The sequence below is a fragment of the Xiphophorus hellerii genome, chromosome 10 (assembly GCF_003331165.1).
Source record: "Xiphophorus hellerii strain 12219 chromosome 10, Xiphophorus_hellerii-4.1, whole genome shotgun sequence".
NCBI lineage: Eukaryota > Metazoa > Chordata > Actinopteri > Cyprinodontiformes > Poeciliidae > Xiphophorus > Xiphophorus hellerii.
In genome coordinates, this window is record NC_045681.1 from 5,906,428 (window position 1) to 5,929,604 (window position 23,177).

Below are 23,177 nucleotides of genomic sequence, written 5' to 3' on the forward strand. Positions count from 1 at the left end.
CTGATGTGTGATCTCTGTTGACAACTGAACAACAGTCTACCTATAATGAATTGATCCAAGATGAAGAGCATAAGAGGTTTTTTGAATAGATTTTTGTTTTGAGATTTAAAAAAAGCATATTGTTTAATAATACTTTGCTTTGAGCTTGTTTACATTTTGTCAAGTAGCAACCACAAACTTTTACAAACTTTACTGAGATTTTAAGTGACAGACCAACTAAAAGTAGTGCACATTTATTAAATGGGAAGGAAAAGATTTGTGGTTTTAATATTTTTACAAACAAAAGTCTGTCAAGCGTATTCAGCACAGCACAGTTTTCAGATATTTATTTATACAAGATTTTGATAACCATGAATTCCTGTAACATACATTGAAGATTGCTGTGATAAAGTATAAGGTTCTGCAAGACACAATTGTTTTTAAAATATCTAACAATCAAAAGATGAGATAATATTTAATGTTTGTTAAGCATGACAATATAATAATAATGATAATAAGACATCTTGGTTTATAGACACAATAACAAACATATATCATGGATCATGTCATCCTTCCTCCCTCCCTCCCCCCAAAAAAGCCACTTTATCTCACCTTTCCATATAGAAGAAACTCCTGTAAAGCAGGATTATAGGATGGCACCTGGCAGACACCCTGCTATTGCCACTTAGATCATATCAGTCCCTGTGAGGAGTGACAGAAGCAGACAAGGACGTAACCTGCAGAGGACAGACTCGTCCCTGGACGGGGAGGGCGATGTGTACTGTCACCTGTTTTGGGAACAGTGATGGAATGCACGATCTAGAGAGAAAGCCAAAGATTTATTGGACGTCTCGCAGAAACAGAAGGACCAAAATGTCCACCTCATGTTCTGCACAAGAAAGAAACGGTGTCCATTTTATCAGATGCTGAAGGAAAGTATAAAGTACTTGGTACATTTTACTTCAAGCACACAAAACTGCAGGATAGTTACTGTAATTGATTGCTTTTATACAGCAGATTGTCTGGGGGCTGCAGGAGCAAGACTATAAAATAGACAAGATACGGTTAAGATTTTTATTAGTAATCGTTTTAAGTCTGGTAGCAGTTTTCTTCCACTTCACTGTTATATGATACTTTGTGTTGGTCTATCAGATTAAATTCCAGTAAATTACCCTGAAATTTGTGGTTGTAATGTGACAAAATGTGAAAAAGGTCAAGAGGAATACATCTGCGAGGCGCTGTGCATTTCAGTAACTTCAAACACCAAAAATTATATAATCTTATACCTTTATGCTTTTTTGCACATTTTTGTCATTTTAAACCAGCTACATTATTGATGGGGTTAAATGATTAGCTACTGGGCTAATAATTTATAGTTTTTATCTTAGTTTCTAAATTAAAATTGCTTCTCTAAAAACTTCAACACATCAAATTCCAATTAATGTTGTCTTACTTCAGGTGATTGATGCCTTGAGACCATCAGCTGACATGAAGCCCATTGTAAATATTATTGCTCTCCAGATTTATTGTTCCCCTGCCACCAAGCTCTGAGCTCGGTAGGTTTCAACCCTTCCACACCCATAAAACCACTGCAAGTCTTCACCGTCCGCACGCTCACCCTTGGCATGGATTAAAGTGGATCTTGATAAAACTGCACAATTACAGCCGCGGCACCTCATATCTAATTACTGCAACGCTGACCTCCCGTGCACCATTTTTCAGCCAGCCAGAACTTCTCTGTGGATTTCAACCTTTTCTATTAGCCAGGAGAGCAGAGGCAATTTCATTTTATTACTTTTGGGGGGTTTTATTGTGTCCAAATGTCAGTGTGTGTCTGACTTTTCACAGTAAACAACTATGAGTTACGTCAAGATACTTTGCTTCACATCTTTTCAAATTTGTCCCATGGACAGAGATAAGAAATAATGGCTTCTTGATTGGATTAAATTGGGATTTTAGAGGAACAAACATTTTTTTAAGCTCTAGAATAGATGGATAAAGACAACCAATTTAAGACTGCAGATAACAACCTTATGAATCAGTTTTTATCTTGACAGTATTCTAAAATGGTTAGAATAAAAAGTGAGATTCTTTCGGAAAAAAAAAAAGGATATCAAAAACATTCAACTGCCAAAGCACAATAATTATGTCTTGTGGGCACTGATTTGAACTTTTATTACGTTATTACAAAATCAGCAAAGCAAAATAGTTCTAGTGAAAACATCCTCAATTATTAAATTACCAGTTTAAATACTGGCCACATGGCAACATTTTATTAATATGCAATTAAAAATAAAGTTGCTTTTGAAGAAATAACTCAAACGCTGAGTTACATAAACACCCCTCTGCTGATACTGTTTACCGACCATTTAATCAGACTAACTGTTCCCACTGTAAGTCAGTTAGGACTACCAACAACATTTTTTCCATAAATGCCAAAATATGTATAGATTTTTTTCTTTTCAAAATCAAAATTGACATGCATTTCTTCATCTTTAGTATTAGCTTTAATATGGTGTGAACTGGGTCTAATATTTTTTTCTAGTCTTCCACAAGCTTCTGATAACAGTTTGCTGTAAATTTGGCCCATTCTGACAGACAACTTATGTTGGTCCATGGCTTTTATACTGTATATACAATGTTACCACATTCAGCCCACAACGTCATAAGGTTTTTTGCTTTAATTTGGGGGTTAATATACACATTTCACACCAGAACATGTTTCCTTCCTGAACAGTATGATGGCTAGACATTCCTGTGCTGGCTTAATAAGCTGATGTTGCTAAACCTAAATGAAAAAAATAAAAATACTACCTCTACTTGGGTAGCTTCTAAACCTTTTAGTCTCTGACTAACGTTTGTTGCAGGTCCTCTGATGGAATTTGCTTCCCACAAATCATATTTCTATGCTTTCAAGGTCAGTCCAGATGATTTAAAAGGAAACCGTCTACATAAGAGTCAAAGATAACAAAGTTTACTAAATACATAAACTGAATCCATTGTGAAGTTAATACTCCATAGTCATATTGAGTAATATCACATTCTCCGTCTGTATGTGGTGTCCACTATCATTTAAGGATCTCCTGCTGGTACTGAACGCTCCTGTAGGCCACTAGAAGCTTTTTTCTCCAAGAGTGGCTGCAGCTAATGGGTACAAAATTAGTGAAGATTCCTTAAAGTAGCACTTTGGCCAACTGCCTACATCCTTGCTCAAACACACAGCAATGACACTGGAAAAAAAAAAGCATGAACAATCTATAGGGAGTTAATACAATGAAGGACAAACCTCTTAACATCACTTCGAGCTTGGAAAAGACGAATGCAATGCGTTCTTTACTTCAAAATAAACACTGAAAGCACCAAGCTAATAAAAGGAAAAATACACAATACATCCCTGCAACCAACTGCAAAGTAACAAAATGTGAAAAAGTGCAAGGGGGAAAGCAAAACACTATACATGTTAAATGCAGCAACATAACCATAGACATAGAATTACCATGTCTATAGTAATTCTTTGTTTTACTTGAATATACAGCAATACCTAAAGGTTAAGTCTTGAATTTTCTACGTTATTTTGTGAGATTGGGCTGCAGTAGTGCCTGCTGAGTTGATGGAGAGGTTAGGGTCCTGCTGGACTGGAAACACTGGAAGGCTACCTTTTTTTCTTTAGAATATTGCGTTTGACTGGTATAAATTTAGACAATGCCACACTGCATCGCTGTTGGCTTGCAATTTCAAAACAAACAAATAAATAGTAAGGTGAGTCTTCATTGCTTCCCACATGAAAAAAAGAGAGCAAAGGGAAATAGCCAATGGAAGAACACAATTGCTGAATGACCCCACATTTGTGCCTTAAACATTTCTCTCCAGAAAACTTGACTCATTTGTAAGGGCAAAATTGATGAAGGAGCTAACAGGTGGTCTTTACCTCCCAAGCTAAAACCAAATGGCTAACATTTGGTGCTGACAGATTTTATCCTCAAAATGCCTAAACTGTCCCAGCTAGCGAGCAACAAACTGGGAAAAACATCAGACAGGCAACACTGGCAGATCTTTTAAATGATAACAAAGCTAATCGCTCCTTCCACCGGTACCTAATGTGAAATCACAGACCCAACAACAGACCGGAGACCAGACCCTAAATAGATGCAACACCGGACCTGACACAGAGAACGTCAACGACTTACCGGTGTCCGACTCCAACCACATTGTTTCATTTATGAAGCTGAAGCTAGCAGCAGCACAAACTTCTTTGCTCAACTCTTTCCTCTTCCTCCGTTTGGTCGCTTCATCTTCAATACCCCTTGTAATTTCTGCATTACTATCGATTTCAACATGCTCTGGTTCCAATTTAAAAGGCTTAAAGTTGCTCAATGTCTGGGCTGGATGGAGCTAGCACTGCTACGTGACCTAGCATATGTCATTTACCCAGAATGCATTGCAGCGCAGACAGTATGGCGACGCTCGTGCGGATGACAATATTTTACATTTATAAAAACACCTTGCAGTATTTTTACTCTACTATTTTTACATCTATAGTAAATATCTCCCAGTCTACTGTCAAAACTAAATATGACAACAACAAAAAAACATTTAAGTTCAACACAATGTGAGAGATGGAAGAAAGTTTACTGCAAAAAGTTTTTTTTGTTCTGATATTTCTTCTTTTAATTTTCTGGCATATTGTCCATCTTTCCAATACACTGACGATGACTGATATGCAAGTTTGTCATCTGTTTCACAGAACAGCATGAGCCTGATTCCTGTGCAAAGACACAGTTAAAGGATTACTCTACAAACACAAAATAAAATTAAGAAAAAACACATTAGATGGCATCATGAAATTCATCATGAGTTTTGCGACACAAAGCTGGACAATGCCCAAACAGTTTATAAAGATGCACAAATAGAAAAAAAGGGGCTGACATTAGAACAAGTGGTTTGAAGTCAACGAGAATGTGCAAGAAAACAGGAATCTGTTAGATACAAAAACATAGTAACAGAAAAGCTCCTCACAAGTGTAGCAAACCGATAATTTATTATAGATATAATAGTATCAGGTGACAAGGCCTGAAATTAACAAAAGGTTTTCACCAGTTTCATGAAAACCTGACGAAAAAAAAAAACAATTGCGCAAGAAGACGACCCACATTTGTTCCAACGAGACACTGTACAGATGTGAAACTCCTTCAGATTTTCATGCTCCCATTTGAGCTCATGAAGAGCAAAGGCATTCTTATTATTAGCACAACTCATTGTACTTAAAAGGTGAAATAAAGTTATAGCTTCTTTTTTTTTGTCATATAAAACTTACAAAACAAACTAGTAAACAGCTAGAAGAGCAGGACTTCTCTGGAGCAGCCTCTTGAAATGTCCACCATCCCAATCTCGGTTCAAAAGCGTCAAAACGTCCAAAACTTTTTATTACAAACTACAGTAACTTCAGTGTTTTTTCTGTTTATTGAACAGTGACTACACCGAGAGAAAAAAATGAACATAACTACATTTTTCCCAAATAAAATGCATCCAACTTCTTCTAGATTTTCATGCCATAATTCAATGACGAATGATTTCTTCGTGGCTCCTTCATGTCTTCACCCGGCATGTCACGAGAAGGGACTCTCCTCTGCAGCATTAGTTCATGTATCCCACAGAAAATACAGACTTTAGCTTTTGCTGGATGGAGGAGTCTTATGCAAATGAACAATTATGCTTAAAAATTGCAGAAAATGCTCAAGTTGTCATGGTTTGAAATATAATTATGGGTTGTTAAGTTGAGACCTTTTCAAGTCTAAATTCTTTACAACAAAAAAAGACAAACCAGGGAAATCTGAATGATCTGGCACCCAAATGTACCACTTACTGGTGCGCAAAAGAAAAGTAAAAAATTATACAGGGTGCACATATTGGACATCTACCAACCGTTTTTGATCATATGAGGAAATTTGGTCAGCTTGTGACATTCCCAAATGCGCATTTACATTTCCTTCATGCTTTTCAAATAAAAAACCTTCATCGGTCATACTTCAATGAGTGTGGATCTGCCATAATTTGTGGAAAACATGACAGATGTTCGTTAAATGTAGACTGAGCTGTCCGAGCGAAAGTGAAGAAACTGAAGCCTGGCCTGGATTGGTCGCTGCCATGGATTTCTGGTGTCGGCATATTCGTAAATAAGGGACTGCGCTCACGCAAAGTGGGAGCTGTAGTGGTGAATGTTAGCAGCCAAAATAAATCTCCTACAAGTCACTTAAGCAGGTCAAGTCTGTGGAAAGGCTTCCAGTTGTGAGACCTGAAACATGCTGGAATGACATGGCGGTTGGTCAGAAACGTAACCGCCGGATGGAGTCAGACGCAGGTCCCTTGGTGAGCTGGAGGAAGGGCTTTTCGGTTCTTTAAAGCTTGGGACTTGTCCTTGAAATCTGATGGCTTCTGTTGTGAGATGTCTACCAACGCACTGGCGACAATCAGTCCTGTAGTAAAGGACAACAGAGAGACGTATGAGGTTAGATAGAGAGAAATGTATTTACATTGATCATGTGCAACTGAAGAAAACCCAAATAAATGGAAAGGACAGTGTGATTTTGTTTATTTGGTCAGAGAAGAAATTTAATTCGCAACTTATAAAATACTGCTCAATTTGAATACAACAATAGAGCTATCTATAGGTATACATTTGCTGGTTTGACATTTCCTCTACTGACTATAAAATTTGCCGTCTTCAAACTTTTTACAGTTTCTCTTATGGTGAGTTCACTATATGAAGGATTAATTTGGTACACAGAGGAAAAAATCCTGTTTTTCTGTTGTTAATTTTTTCCAGAGCTGTGTATTAGTGATATTTGTTTCATTTGGTTGTGGAAAAATAACACAGAATTTATTACATACAAAAAAAAAACTAAAAACTGTATTTGTTATATGTGTATTTTAAAAAATGTTGGTTCTGCACTGCTTGCGAAATTATTAAGAGCCAGTGTAGAAGGTTGCAGACTCCTGCTTTGGACCAAAAAGCAACAGTTCACCTTTTTCTATCAGACTTTGTCCTTCCACTCAACATTCCAATAATATGCTTAGATATCTGAGATGAGCTTTGGCTCCTTTACTAACTGCCAAATCAGTAGTCTTTCATATGACAGCATATTCATAACAACTTACTTCTCAATTAGTAGATCAATTAATAATTATTTCCTATTTTCCTATCCTCTTTTATTCACTGGTAATGTTATTTTAACAGTTTCAGCTATGAGCTTCATCATCAAGATGTTTTTTTATTGGTTTGGCAATCTGTTTAACAAAGGGAAAAAAATATGGCTAATTTTGCAAAATAATGACTTTTGATACATCTCTCTTTTGTAAAGGGTAAGATGACATCAAATTTCATCAAAGATAAAAGGCTTTGCAAAAAATATTTCAGCAAAAACAGTCAATGATGGGCAAAAGATAAAACAGCTGTTTTTTTATATGAGGGGACATTTGACGACTGCTGCCAAGCCTGACACGATGCACTGCAGCAATGCTGACAAGCAAATTAGAGCAAGAATTGAAATAAAACATAATCTGAGTACTGACAATCTAATATTTACTCTGGCAGTGAGGTCATCTACAATTTAAGAATGTGTTTTCTCATCAGGCATCTTTTATAACTGAGTGGTAATGTTTTTGTTTTTACTCAGATGACTCCAGCATCTGGTCAACAATATCCATTTGGCAAGAACAAATGAAAAGCTTGACCAATCTTCCAAGTAAATCCTCCCCCTCTCTCTCTCTCTGGCAGAAAATGTCTCATAATTCATTTATTAGTGCCTCAATTAAAAAGTAAAACGATGTTGCTTCAGGCTGCACTCATTGCCCAGTTTGCTTGTCAAAAGTTAGATAATTAGTGCAATAGGTGTAGCACGTGTAACACATTTAACTTCTCTATGTTGGATAATGATCCACTGTGATGATTATGATTGTGGTCTTAATTCAGATCGAATTCTTTGGGACTTTTGTAACCGATTTCAGAGAAATGTGATTCACATGTCAGTGTGAGTTGCTTACCCGACTGTCCAGGTGGAGGCAGGTCAGAAAGTCCAGACGGGAGACGCATGAGGACAGTTAGCACAGCAGCCTTCCCTCCAAAACATGGCTCCATTGCAACTGGTTTAGGCGCACCCTTAAAAACAACAAAAGAAAAAACACAAATTAACAGAATTTCAGTACTAATCAAGATTTTGTTCTTCTAAATCCGATAATATGGGTAAAACAAAACAAAAAAAGTAGTATTTTTGTTCTCGACAGACAGCACCAATAACTGCTATAATGCTTTAACAAACAGCTTTCTCTGCTGGATAATACACCCTTGCTTTACCAACTAAGCTGAAATCAATGTTACTTTCTGCTCTGGTTCAAGTGATGCTTTATTTATTTTTTTAGAGGAACCAGCTGACCAAAAGTCACTCATGTCATCTGATGGAGCTGCTGCATTTAAGTCAAGACGCCCTCCTCCTGAGACAAATGGTTTGATTGGTCACACAACAAAAACACTTGTGTCCCTGTCAGACAGTCAGAGTGCCGAGGCGATGACCTACCCCTCAGACGTAATGGCCAGAACTGCTCGTATCAAGCGTGAAAAACATGTCATCCTGATAATGAATGTCAAGGGTTTCACAGCATGCTTTGGATGAAAGGACAGAAATTGTTGAGAAACAACGTGTCTGAATAGAAATGCATTTTTTTCTCCTTTCTCTGCGTGGTGGTGTTTAAAGTAGAAACAGCAAAGTCAGAGTGAAAATAACTTTTAAGTGCCTATGAGGATTGACATTTTTAAGAAGATTCTTGTGAAATTTGCGTTGAAAGCCAGATCTTCAGATAATCTGTAGATAAACGTTGAGAACAAAAGCTAATAAAAACAGAAATAATTACTATAACTGAATTCTTGTCTTTTAATTTCTAGTAAAAGACACATTGCACTTTTGTATCCATCAGACAATTTTAAATGCCATGATCTCAGAGGAACTGCATGTTTTTTCATTTGTTTTTGTCGTCTTACACCACAAAATTCTAAATGTTGATCTTTAATCATTTTGATATTTATCAGGTCATTACTGCGTTGCACATATCTTTGTAAAGCTAAAAAAAACTCTTAAAATAAGAAAATAATTGTAAGTCCAATAGAGCTGTAGAGCTATTTAGTATTTTCAAAATATGAAGTTTTAAATTTAAACCAGTTTCCTTTTAGTCATACAGCCAATCTACTTTCTACCACCAATGTGTAAAATATTTTGGTTAGTCGGAATTCTAAGATTATTCAAAGCCTATTTAGATATTTTGCATTTGTAAAATGGTCATTCATAACTCCAGATCTCATAAACACACCAGTACAAACATGCTAATACATGCAAACAAACAACTAAACAGTCAGGATGAGCTCTCTTTCCAGGACTGACAGGTCTCATCAATCAAACTAGCTGTTCATTACTGGCTCCATATGTCGAGTGCCTGCCATTTTGGTCTGCAGTATGCAGGCCTGAGTCTCTCTGTCCAGCAGCTGCTGACATCTTGGTCACTAAAAGCGGAGCCCGACTTGGAGGGTTAAGCCAAGCAAATGGAAAAAAATCGGTAAAAAGGATGGTGGGATCTTCTCAAACCAGTTGGAAAAGTAGAGACGCTGAGGACAGATATGGAGAGATTAGCGCTTATGGTTCAGTCATACAGGACCTAAATGTTTCAGTAAGTCGGAATCTTTCTGAGAGACTAACATGGTGAGACAACTTTTCTTGATTGTGTTTTCTACACAAATTCATTTGAAGAAGCACTCTAAAATTTAGTAGTTAAAGCAGAAACAGGGCAGGCGAAATAAAAGCCAGTGTCCTCTGTGTCATCAAAAAATATTTGCAACAGTTAAGTGGAAGCAGATGTTGACTTATTAGTTGACACAGAGCAGAATTAGGTTGTTTGGCGAGTTCTCCTCCAGATCATCAATCATCTAATATGTCTGTAAGTCATCCAAAAGTGCAATTGAATATTTAAAAACGTGTAAACGTTCAACTTTTAAATAGATTACTAAAAGACAAAAACATTTTAGCTCAAAGGTTTTGAGAGTTATGGGATCAATACTTCAACTTCAATGGAAAAAGAACATATTCTGATGACTAATTCTTTATTAAGCGTGCAAGCCATGGAGCTGCTACAACAAACGCATTCCTGTTTACCGCTGCAAATAATGTTTTGGCTTTGCCTTTGGATCGAAAGGTAATTTTTAAAAAAACGTTTACATAACTGCATATTTGTCACATTTCAGAATATTTTCTGTTAGCTTTACACAGCTCAGAAAATGTCACTTTGGTGCAAAGGAACACAAAAAATCTTATGTGATCATAAATCGCCTGAGAACAGCAATCTCGTACTTTTACATTCTGCCTTCTGTGCTCCTCAAAATTAAGCCATAAAATAAAATGTTAATGAAGTCAGAATTGTCTGTGCCCACATCTCAGTGGATCAAAAAATAATTTTGATCCTCCAGTAGCATGTAAAACTCTTCTAAAATTTGACCAAGTGGGAGTATGTATGACAGAAACATGTATGTTCTTAAAACAGAACCATGAGGTACGCCACACCAAGAAAGTGTGGACAACATTTTTTTTTTACTAAGATAAATACAAAGCGAAAATCTAACAAAAACAGGAGCATGAATTCCCAAGAGTTTGCTCCTATCTAAAATATCTGACTAAAACATCAGAAACCCTTAACTGTCCATACAAACCTACATTAGAGTGACAAGTATGCAATTAAAACTACACTTTAATCAAGAAAAAACAGGCTGTTTCTAGCAGCGTTCTGATCCAGACGGCACGATGCACTCACAGAACCGAGAAGCGTTGCTTTTCCTCCTCTTCTTCGCTTTACATTGCCCTTCAAAACACCATAATGCCGTGTGAGTACCACTCAGCAGAATGCTCGGCGCTAATGTGTTGCCTCTTTGCAGGTTGCCACAGTGATTTTATTTCTTGCAGCAGCAGGTGACACAGAGCCCGAACCAGGCTGAGAAATCACCAGTGGTCCCTCAGATCTTATTTTGAGGACGTATCTCTTCATCTTACTTTAAACCAAGCAATATAGCATACAGCCTGGAGCCCTATGCTGAACTTGGAGCCAGACATTCCCATTTGTTTTAGAAGTATGAACAAAACAGGACTGACTGGACAGCACAGTTTAATTCTAAGCAGAAGTATATGAGAGAGAAATTGGCAGTAATAAATTAATAGAGATACATTTTAGTGAACCAAGGCAAAAAAAAAAAAGAAAAAACTGAAGCAGTTTGAATACCTCAAAGAAATCATCACTGATTTCTTTTTTACATGACTACTGGGAAAAAATGATTTTGATGATTCATCATACTAGCTTTTAATTATGTAGAATTAAAGTAATAACATATTTTCTATCTCTTTAAAAGAAGAAGCAGTCAAGAAGTCAAGGTTGTATAAGTTGAAAGAATATTGTTGCTATTTCTACATTTTGTAAATCAAAGTCAAAAAAAGAACGCATACAATAAAAATGTTGCATGAAATGTGGGATTTAGTCTTACGTCAACTAAAGGCTGCAGGACTTCTGTTAGCTCTCCTCTGGCATCCAGCGAAACGGCGACGGATGCAAATGGACGACTGGCCATCTGCTGGCGCTCTCTCATCAGCTGCTGTAGAAACAAACAGATGAAACGTGAACAAACCACAGTAAACGTGATATTAAACATTTAACACATGTTCAGTGCCATTAATACAAACACTTCACCAGAATTATAACACCACTGCCACATTACTATGATCGTTTAATGATTTTTCTCCAAAAGCTTCAAGTTAAAGATGAAACACTCTTTTCCAATTAGCGAACAACTGTTAATTGTTTTATGTTTGTTTTGGAGAATTTAAGAGTAAAACAGAAGGATACGAGAAAAACAAACATTTATGCACAAAATTAATTTGCTTGGCAGCTGCTTCTGCTTGAGGAGAAATGAAGGTTTAATACACAGTCTGGAAAAGCACAGGAAATGAAAATATGAGTATGGAAAAATATTAATATTTTCAGACTTTATTCTTTTTGTCTAAAAGTTGGATCCATCCATCTTGTGTTCTCTGCTTCTTTCCTAGTGTCCTTTCCTTATTTTCTACATCCCTCCTCCCTTGTGACCTTTATTGCTTTCTTTTTTCCCATTTTCTTTCCTTGCATTTTCTCTTTTGCATCCTAATGATGTTGCTTCTTTCTCTCCTTCCTTCCCAGTGCGCTACCTCCATTCCTTACGTACTTCTACTCTTGCTTCCTACATCTCTTCCTTCCGTGTACCTGACTTTTCTTCATCTATTTCTTGTCTCTTTTGTGTTGTTCAAAATTTTGATCAAAATAATCAGTCATTCATTCTTTCTCTTCCATCCGTGCAAAGTGACAAGCAAATCTGAAGGCCTTCTCAGATTCTCGATCTGAATAAATCTTTCGACAGATTTCAAATGAGTCGTGCAATTAAGGCAGCAAAAAGCTCAACAGGAGAAACATTTGCGACATAAATAAATGAAAATATCACATGAAAAAGCAGAAGAAAATAGAAAACATAAATTTACAACAAAACTCTGCCTTAAAAGAAATTGTAAAATTGCCTGGTTTTACACAATATTCACAATACCAATCATTCTGACTTTGGAGTTTGGGAGTTTTCCCCCAAACTCCCAAACTTTAGTAGCTACTAAAATGCAAAAGGGACATTAATAAATATGTACTTTTCTTTAACCCCATCAACACACTGAATCAATATATAAAACTAAAACTATGAGTAGTAATTGATTGGTTAATGAGTCAACAACTACAGGAGAACTGATTAGGTATTTGGATCACATGGAGACATGATTTCTGTTGCCTAGATTGAGCAGAAAATATTTTTTTTCCCCCCAACTAATCAATACTGTACAACAACTAATGCCACAGAGCGCACCATCTGATCAAAATCTAAACAGGCACCAAGGACATGACTGATTGGTATTGGGTTTGAGATGAGCTTAAGTGTGGCACATTAAGATTTGATTGTATTTCAGATCACTAAAAACCTTTAGTAGGTTTTTTTATGATGATTCTCATTACTGGTGCTTCTTCTGGACCTCTCCAAGTATCATGAAGAATGAACACCAGCAAACAATTACCTTTCAAAGACCAATCAAAGACTAATCAAAGACCATAGAAATGCATTGGTTCCTTTGATTGTATATTTATCTACCTAATTTTAACCTCCTTAGCTCTATTCTATAGAGCTTACAAAGTGTTCAAAAATGTTGGAATTTTCTTAAAATACAGGTTGGTCCCTTGAGTTAAAGTTTGTGAAAAATGAATAAATATTATATTATCATTTGCCAAAAAAATCTGAAAATGTGGTTAAAAAGCTAAAAGTATCACCACCTACTGGGTGGTGACACTGGGTGGTGATACAACACGTTATTAGTTATTGCACTTATTTTTATATAGACAATTCAAATTAAAGACCTATAAATAATGGGTCAACATAAACATTATCTGGTGCCTAAATTAAATAGAAAAAGTCTGATTTAAAACATTTTTCTAGGTTATATAAAAGGAAAGACTGATCTGAAAAATGTGGGGATTCTGTCTAGACAATATTGAAAATATAATATGGCAAACATGTCAGTATTATCAATAAATGTTGCATGGTGTAAAAGGGTAATAATGATTTATATTTACCATTTCAAACCTTAGATGTTCCTTAGAAATAATGAATTATGTTGTAAATTTCTGCCTCAAAAAGTTTTTCTTGAAGAGTTTCCCACACTCAGTATAAATAATACATCAACTTTAATAAGAATGTGCTTTTTAGGCACTTAGGTGTCATAGTTTCATTCCTGAACACAGTGTTCTCCTTGAGATTGGACTGACCCTGACAATTCTTGTCTCTGGACCCCCAACCTTTAACACGGAGCATAATTTAGTATTCATTGGTCTGGCTGTTAATTAGCAAAAAATATTAAGAGGTCTAGAGAGGTTGACACGTGAAAAATGAACAAGTGAGAAAGTGACGACTTGAATCAGTGTCTAGGTGTTTATCAAAGACAAATGGCAAAAAGACAAAGTCGGGCTATTTGCAATTCTTCAGTAGCGGCCATAAGTTAGACAGCTTAAGTCATTCATGGTATATTAAAATACAGATCTGTACTGAAACATTTTAACTCAAAAATACTTTGTTGATCCCAAAAACAAATTAAAAGATTAAATAAGAATTCCAAATGCTAACAAAATAGCTTCAAATATTTCTCATGAGTGTTACATTTCTATGTAAAACAGCTAACGTCTTTAGAAATAACCTCTGATGGGTTAAGGGTCTCACATATTTTCTTCGAAGTGTCAAAATCAGCTCTCACTCATGTGGATGCTTGAGGAAAATTGCGTCATTTTGTTCGCAGAGAGGCACCCGCTTCCCCTTCCCGACACCAGACCCAGGTCAAACTATTTCAACAGAGCTCTGTGCAAAGTGTCGTGTGTTGGGGTGTGATTGGTCAGATGGTTGTTGCCATGTTTTATGCAGAAATGCACTCAGACAGCCAATTTTAATATTTTGTTTCAACTAGAAAGCTTCTACTATGTGTTTTTTGTATCCAAAGGAGACAAAAGAGAGTAAACAGAGACATAAACAGTTCCTTACTAAAATACTATTATATTAAGACTAGGCCTGTCACAATAAGAAATTTTGCCAGATGACAAATTGTCCCAGAACCTATTGCGATAAACGATAACATTGTTGTTTCGAGACAATTTCCAAGTAATACAATAGTAATAATGAAAGAATAACTTAAGAACGCTTTCTCAAAGATCAATAAACTTTAAATTTTATGGACATTTCAACATTTGAACTGGAAGACATTGTAAAATTACCAAAATATATAAACAAAAATATATAAATAAAACAACAGAAACAACAGATAAAATGAATTCTGGAGTTTCTGTGGACAAAATAGTCTTTCAAAAAAGGAAAAGTTGAGACCAAAGCACCAGACTGAAAACCAGTTTTGGCAGAAAAAGAGAGAAAAGAGAAAAACAATAAGTCAAGCAAACATGGCTATGTATTAAAAGTGTGTGCAAAAGCTCCAAATACGAACGTCCCACTACCACGTGACTGTGCGTGAACTGTTCAGCTTCGTATGAATGTGGGATATGCTACCCTCCATGTGTGGGGTGTGAATGACTATCAAATTACCTTTTCTGTGATTATATAGGCTTTAACGTAACATTTCTAAAGTAAAAATAATTTATTGGTCTTATGCACTTTTAGAATTTGAAGAGTGCTGGATTTTCATTCAGTGCAGGTCAAAATCATCCAAATAACAGAAAAATGCCCTTGAAATACTCTTTTCGTGCGATGAATCTATACGAGTTTAACTTTCCAAAAGGAGTCAATGAAATAAATATTTTTAATGATATTCTGGTTTATTTAGATGCGCCTACATCTTAAATGTTAAGCCTTAATTTAATCTAATGTGCCAACAAATAGAATTAAAGCATTTCGGAGACCCCACTCAGTGCCGTGGAAACGTATTGGTACATGGTGAATAAGTGGAAAGTGGTGCTGCTTTGTTCAATCTGAAAACCTTCCCTCAGGGAGGTAGTGAAAAAAATAACACCCACATAAAATTGACATTGATCACCTGATTGATTTTTTCTTTTTTAAACTTTATATCTGATGCCCGATGTTAAATTGTTGTACATCTCTGCCATTAAACATCAAACCGACAATACAAAACCGATAGATTTGAGCTGCTGGGTCACAATGGGTCAAAATGAAAAATGTTGCCCTTTTCAAAAAGATAAACGCAGGATGGGGGGGGCCCGGCGAGGTTGTTCCAAAACAAGAAAACAGCTCAAGGCTTATTACGGTTTCCAGCACAAAAAGCTTCAAATCCAACAACATTCATCCTAAATGTCAGATAGCAGTAATGTTATTTATCATGTTGCAGAATTCATTTTAACACAGCAAAGCACAAGATGGGAGCAAGAGCAAAGTCTAGCACCTGCCATCAGAAATGTGCCAAGAAAGCAGCGGTTAAAAAGGGCCAGCACAATACCTGAGAGACTGGAAATGAATGCTAAGTTAATGACAAAAGGCAAGGCTGAACTCTGTAAAACCAATTAACGTTTATGCAATGACAGACTGATTTTGTCTAGAGTACAAGCTGGAGCCATTCACAGTTTTGATAAGGGTGGGCTTGCAGCGCATTGCTATGCAACTTGATTAATTTGGCAAGTGAGGGCATGAATTATCTGTCGAGTGAATACAACATTTTGTTCCCTTCATTGGACTGTATGAAGGGGTGGGTGTCATCCCGCCTCCGAGCGCATTTCACACCGATGCAGGTCACTCTGTCCCTTTCAAAGATCACCGGTTATGCCCACAGGCTGGCTCCTTTAAAGTGAAACAATACATAAACATGCAGTCAAATGTACATACACCATTGCTTTCCTCATGGCAAATATGTTGGAGGCAATTTACACCCTGCATGTGGCCAATTGTTGGACAGTCTGAACACGTACTGTGATTAATGGACTTAAGATAACCAGATGAAGATATCCAGTGGTGTCCTGCCACACTTTCCAAAGCTGATATGATGCTGGAAAGGCTGAGGTGTTCTGTGTGGGCTAAGATATCAAATTCAGGAACAGAATATTAATTAACGGGCCCAATTTCAATGTAAAGTGAGGGGCTAAATAGTGAAACAAAACATTTTCAAGGGCAACTTCTGAAGGATTCAAAAAGGTGCTCAATTATTTTGCACTTAAATGTTAATCTTAACAAATAAAAACGAGTGAGCTAACTTGACACCCAAAAAGGATTAGGAGAAAGATGATCTTATTTGAGTCCTAATTGTCCTCAGGGGGACATTCAAGCCTAAGCTAAAGCAAACACATTTACTTTAAGTCTATAAAAATAAATAATAAAAAATACCTGGATTTGAAGATTTGGGAGTGAAGAGTTTAGACTAGTTGGTTTGTGAAAAAGTATTTGCGCACCAACAGATTTCTTCTGTTTTTGCTGCTTTTATTTTCTTATTTTTCCTACACAGTTAAGACCAAAATTATTCATTCCCAAGTAATCTTTTCACTTTATAAACACCATTCTTCTGACTTGAAAGGATTTAGATGTTTGCTAGAATACTAGCTAAAATGTTTGCTAAAATGTCCGATAGATTTCAGCCACAAAAAAAAAGCTTCTATGTTCAACTTACAATATATTGGTAAGATTTAAAATAAATGACTCATTTCCATTGCAGATTACGAGTGTCTGGAAAATGCCAGGGTTCTACATCATTCCAAATACCTGTTATTCTATACCATAACGATCATCCTGATTATTTGGGAACAACTGATTTCATCAAATTAACATGAACTCCACCAGACGGCATGGCAGGCGAAGAGGAACAAAATGACTCCCAGTTGAGAAGATGAAAAAGGCACAAGTATTGACCCCTGAGGCCTCCCACACGTAAAAAAGGTCAAAGAGACACAACAAAACCAGGCAACTACAAATAAAACCACTTAAGAACTACACTAGATACCAACAGAGGTGCAAGGACACTTATCAAGTAGAACTGGGGATTTAGCGGACAGCAAGTATTCAAAATATTTAGGATGGGGACAAACAACACCGTGAAGCTAGTAGGCCATTTCAATTCTGGCTTTGAATGCCCCAGAAATCCAACTAACGTTAAGAAACATAAAGTCCTCTATTCAGACAACCAAAAGAACACAGCAATCCTGAAAGCCATGCTTTTGTAATAATTCTCCATCGATGCATTGATGAGACTATATTGACTAAATAATAAAGCCTTTGAAAATACAAACAACCCATCACCACTGAGCATCACAGTTGATTTTTAAAGGTCTGTCTTCGCATGTGTGTAAAACACAGAGGAGCTGCATTAGATAAATCCATGTTTGTGTGTGCAACATCTTTGCAGTTCTCTCTTGTAAAATGTCAGCACACCCCTCCTTTCTGTTTTCCCCCACAGGTAGCGTCAAAGAGGTCAGCCTTTGTCCTCCTATGTGGCATTTAGAGCTGTTGTGTCTTCCTCCCTGCGGTCCCTGCTTAAAATCCAAGTCCCATCACTTAACTTCAACCAAAATTATCCAAATTAACCGGTGCACCTCTGTTATCATGTCCCTTTAAATCCTAGACAAAAAAAATAAAGCCCTTATCTAATTATTGTTGTGGTGTGGAGGACATCCAGCTCTTTGGAGATAAAAAGTAATTCAAGGAATTGCTGTGTGGTTTCTAGAAACCCTTCAAAATTGTCCTTTATTCACAGTCAATTTTCAGAAACACAATTTGAAATGACTGCTTGCTTAAATAGAGATCTTCCTAATAAAAATATTACAAGAGAAAAACCCAACCCCAAAGAAAATGTGCTTCAAATTCAAGTCAAACACAATCCATAATTACAAATACCTTTAACACCAGAAAGCCAGTTAAAAAAAAACATTTCATCAGATGCCCAAGTGCCCCATAGCTTGATCACAGTTTCATTATCAGCCCAGCCATTTCTGAAAGCCTCATTAAAACTCATTCATTCCATGTCCTTACAGAAGATGAGGACTCAAATGGCCCCAGGACGAACGTTTCCATCCCTCATTTCACCAAGACCCATAAATACAAAGACACAGTGAAGAAGAATCAGGGAACCATTTAGTTTACAAGTAAAACAAAACTGTCAAGGCTCAATCGGCTCATTTATAAACTACGCAAGGATCACCTTCAACTCATCTATATGTCCGGGTAAGCAGACAAACTGTGCATTAATTTCACTGTAAGCAATTAAACAACAAGCAGATGGTCTGGTTAGCACTAAAACCTCCTCAGATTGACCGCCTATTAAATGGACCCTAAAGGGTCCTGTAAGAATCTCTATAAGTGATTTTACTGATTCTTGTATTACGGAAGAGTAGCTTTAAAGATTGCAACACGTGAAGTCGTTTAAAATCTATTTGCAAAGAACAAGTACAACTTGAGCGGTGAAGGGCATCCTCTAGGCTGCCACAGCTTTCAGGAAAAGGTTACCAACACAGATTCTGAATACAATGTTTCTTTAAAAGTAGGCCAACTGAAAATGCCACACCAGAGCTGCAGAAAGCTGTGTGTCTTAGTAAAGTGTTGATGTCAAGGATACAGCTTAGACATAAAGTGGTATTTTACTTTTACCAACATGTATCTTATGATTGGAGACAACTCCCAAAACATGGACGTTTTGGGAGTTGCTCACCGTTCCAAAGTTAATCTGGTAGAGGGTCAATGTGATGTTGTAATGAATGTGATGAATGATGTTTTTTGACATGACATTTTTAAATCAAATTTAGCAAACCCAACCAAAAAAAATCCACTATTTTTGAAAAACCATGACATGTTTTATTATCTTATTTTATAATCCAAAATTACTTCAACAGGGAAAATATGGTCTGGTTTAAAGTCAGACATTAACCATATACTGTATATCTAAATTATGTAAGTAGAGGATTTTTACCTGCAAATATTTTTTATGATCAAACTAAAAACAAAGAGATTTCAGGAATGCTTAAAAAGCTTTCCCAAACAATCACTGCAAGGATAAACCGAAGTTTTGAAACTGAACAAAAAAGGCTTTCCTCTGAAGAATAAAAATTGTAATGTGGAACAAAAAAGAAGTTATGGTTGATTTAGTCCTGATCTAACCAGTTCCAGAGTGATGAGTCCATCTGGATAAAGAAAAGCTCAAGATGAAGTGTTGAACTCAAAATTAATAAACTTTTTCTATCAATGTCTCTTTTTCTTACCTCACTGGAAGATGAAAATTCCACAATTCATTGGTCTTAAATTGTGAATGAAGAGTTCAGGGAGCATTAGAGATCATTTTCACAGATGGATTCTTCCCAACAAAATCCAGAATTTAATCACTTTTAAAAGCCTTTGGATGTCATTGTAGAGAACTTTATGAAGAAGTTCAACTGAACTGTAACAAGGCACACTTTCTGAGAAAAGATGCATCTAAGTCTGTCATTGTGGTGCAACAAAAAAGGGCACAATCAAACGCAACAGGGATCAAACATTGACATTTTCTTTGACCCAGTAAAGTAGTTTTTTGTAGTGAAGAACAGATCACAGACATGTCCAAAGCAGACACAAAAATAGTGACCATCTGCTGTCATTAAATTTTATTGACTTACATTTATTTGGACAGGCATGAGTCAGAGACAGAGCAGTAATCATTTTTGTTTATTTTCAATAAATCAATTAGAGAGATATGAAATTCTGATCCCCTAATTATTAATGTCATTCCCAAAGTGGAAATGAATTGTGAGAGCTTCATTAACAGACTACAGGTCATGCAGAGAGATCAAAATGAAATTCCTGCTGTTAAATACCCAACAGCACCCAGGATAACAGCAGATTCAACCCCAAAGAGATGGAAATTACCATCAGTTCAGAAGCAGGAAATTTTTCCAATGCGGTTTTAGATTAAGAGCAGCAAGGTGAATTTGCATTTCGCCTCTCCTTCATTTTCAGAACAGAATTCTTCTGACCTACTTTTATAATTTCCACTGCCAATCACCACATCTTTCACATCTTTTCATCCAAATCCTTTCATTCCACCACTGAATATTAATCATTAATATTCCAGCTCCTTTTTCATCCCTACTGTCTGCTTGGTTCCTATTCCTTTCCACTAAATGTAAACCCACACTTGGCTTGAATAATTATCCACTTTCAACAAAATTATTTGACAACATAATTGATCCAATTGTAGAGCACAAGATTTTGCTGGCAGCTAATCAAAACTTTCTTTAGAAGTGGTCAAAGGCTTTTAATGAGATGTGAGCCCTTTTTAAGACTCAATTGTCCTGGCCGACTAAAACACATGGCTAAAACGACGCTAGCCTCTTTGCTTTAAATATTTTTCAAATCCCAAATGTTAATCACAAACATTTAAGTCTACTTTTTCAATATGGTCGCCATGCATTATGGGTTAATATGGGATACTGGCAAATCTCAATTAGTTACACCAGTTCATTTGGAGGAACACAGCAAAAGTTCAGCAAATCATGATGAGGAACTTGTGGAAAAACATACATAAAATTTGACCCAAATCATACATTTAAAAGGTAATGCTACCAAATACCAATAAAACGTCTGTTAACTTCCTAAATTTGAAGAAAGTTCATAACATTTTCCCTGAAAATGATTTAGAAAATGGAAATATTTTTGGGATCTCACCTAAAACATAAAGAGTTTAGTCTGATTTCATGTGAGTCAATAAGAAAAAGGTCAGGCTGTTGGCTCAAGAGGGTGAAATTTGTGTTATAATATCATCTTTCCATAAAAAGAAAGGGCTAGATGAAAAAGATGCCAATTTTAACATTCATACTGTATCAACTTTAGCTACAATTCCTCACATATTCAGTTCAGCATCCGACTTAAACATAAATGGCCAAGACTGCCAAACACGTTTGATAAACTCAGTTGGAAAAATACAAAATTATGTGTATATTCAAATCATTTTAAAATGACTAATCTGCAGACTTGTATTCACTCACACGAGTTTCATAGAAGTGCCTTAAAGGTAATTACTCAGTTCTGCTTTAAACGTCATGGACTTACTTCTCTACGTCGTGACGCCCAGCAGGTCTGTTTGATCTTCCACACCACTGCTGCCACCAGGAGCAGAGACAGAAAGCAACTGGGATGAAAAACAGAAGAAAAAACAAGCAGGGTTACAACTGAATCAAAATATGTCTCCTTTAACTTATTTAGCTATTTTTAAAATAGAAAACTTTGATCCTTAATAAAGCAGACTGTAGTTATTGGAGGTTTGTTTTTGAACTTCTACCCTTACAGGAGATTTCTTTATACATTTTTGCTGATCTGAAGAAAGCATGTCATTAAACAAAACCTGAAAGGAATACAAGGCAAATCCAAATCTGTATAAATTTACTTTTAACTTCGAGAAACACAATCGGGAAAAATGATTTGAGGAGGTAGAACTTTAAAATATCGTTAGACTGAAATATTTTGGCCGATTACTTCGATTAATAACCCAACACTGTGATCATTAATCAAGGGAAAGTCAGCAAGATCTAAGCTGATCTGGGAGGGGAAATTTGACTGATTGAGAGCTTCCACTTCATTATCCTTTTGATATATAATGTCAGGATGATTATCCACTAAAGAGGCCGTTTTTAAGAGCTGGTTAGAATGGTGAAGTTTGAGTTTTCCATAAAATTTCTCAAAAACAGATTAAGATTATTTTTTTTGTGGATAAAACTGTCTACATTAGATTTCTGCTATCATTTTCGAATCAATCCAAAAACAGAAAATGTTGTTCCTTTAGTAATATAGTGGGTATGGGAAAAATTATGGGGCTTGAAAAAATAATGGTATAAAGATTTCTTACAGTTTTGATAGTAGATCAATAGAATAAAACCCCAATGTTATAATATTCAATAGATTTTATTTAAAACTAACACAAACACATTATACAATATGGTGGATTATTTTGGCAGCTGGATTATTTCTGCTTTTATTAAAGGCATTGTCTTTTTTTTTTTTATATATATTTTTGTCAAACACTGTGAAATCACATTGAAAGTCATCATAGATGAAAATTTCAAACTAGCCCATGCTTATACACCAAAACATCTTATTTTTCTCTAATTATCACTGAATAAAAAAAGGACATAAAATTGTTCTGTATGTGCAGAAACCGAGTCTAACAGCTGTCATCCCAGCACTGTCCTCATGTCTTAAGAGACGTGCTAAAGTTTTTGTCATGTACACACCGGTAAAACGAGCAAACATCTCACAGGAGACAGACAACCATCTCCGATGTTACGAGCCAGTTTGTTTGGTATGTAAACTTCAGGTCGCCACGTGTTCTAGATGTGTTTGATCAGATGTTTGAACAAGGTGATAACAGTGAAGATCAGCATAAAACCGGAGCTCAAATCTGCTGCTTCAGTTAAACATTTTATTTCTGTGACACCACAAAAAAAGAAGCATCTGCTCTCTTAAGGGCTGCTTATCAGATGCAAACAATTCAAGAAGCCTCTTAAAATGATAAATCACAAGAAAAACAACATTTATGGTATTTTTCTGAGTTAGTAACAGAATAATTTAAATATGACATACGCATTTTGTGCACACATCCATCCTA

At 36.1% G+C, this 23,177-nt stretch overlaps 1 protein-coding gene and 1 long non-coding RNA gene across 2 annotated transcripts in view; both read right to left on the bottom strand.

The window, feature by feature from the left end:
* Positions 1-4,991: 4,991 nt before the first annotated feature.
* atrnl1b (attractin-like 1b) overlaps positions 4,992-23,177 on the bottom strand; it is a 69,599-nt gene continuing 51,413 nt past the window's right edge. Inside the window, exons 26-29 of the mRNA XM_032573713.1 lie at positions 21,626-21,704; positions 11,546-11,653; positions 8,020-8,134; positions 4,992-6,452 (exon numbers count right to left, since the gene is read on the bottom strand). Of these exons, the coding sequence (XP_032429604.1) occupies positions 6,328-6,452; positions 8,020-8,134; positions 11,546-11,653; positions 21,626-21,704 (427 nt within the window). The 3' untranslated portion in view covers positions 4,992-6,327. The remainder of the gene's footprint in view (positions 6,453-8,019; positions 8,135-11,545; positions 11,654-21,625; positions 21,705-23,177) is intronic.
* LOC116726842 (uncharacterized) lies at positions 16,229-18,305 on the bottom strand. The gene is made up of 2 exons (XR_004340693.1): positions 16,534-18,305; positions 16,229-16,405 (listed from the first exon to the last, which is right to left on the bottom strand). It is a non-coding gene; the product is annotated as an uncharacterized LOC116726842 (long non-coding RNA).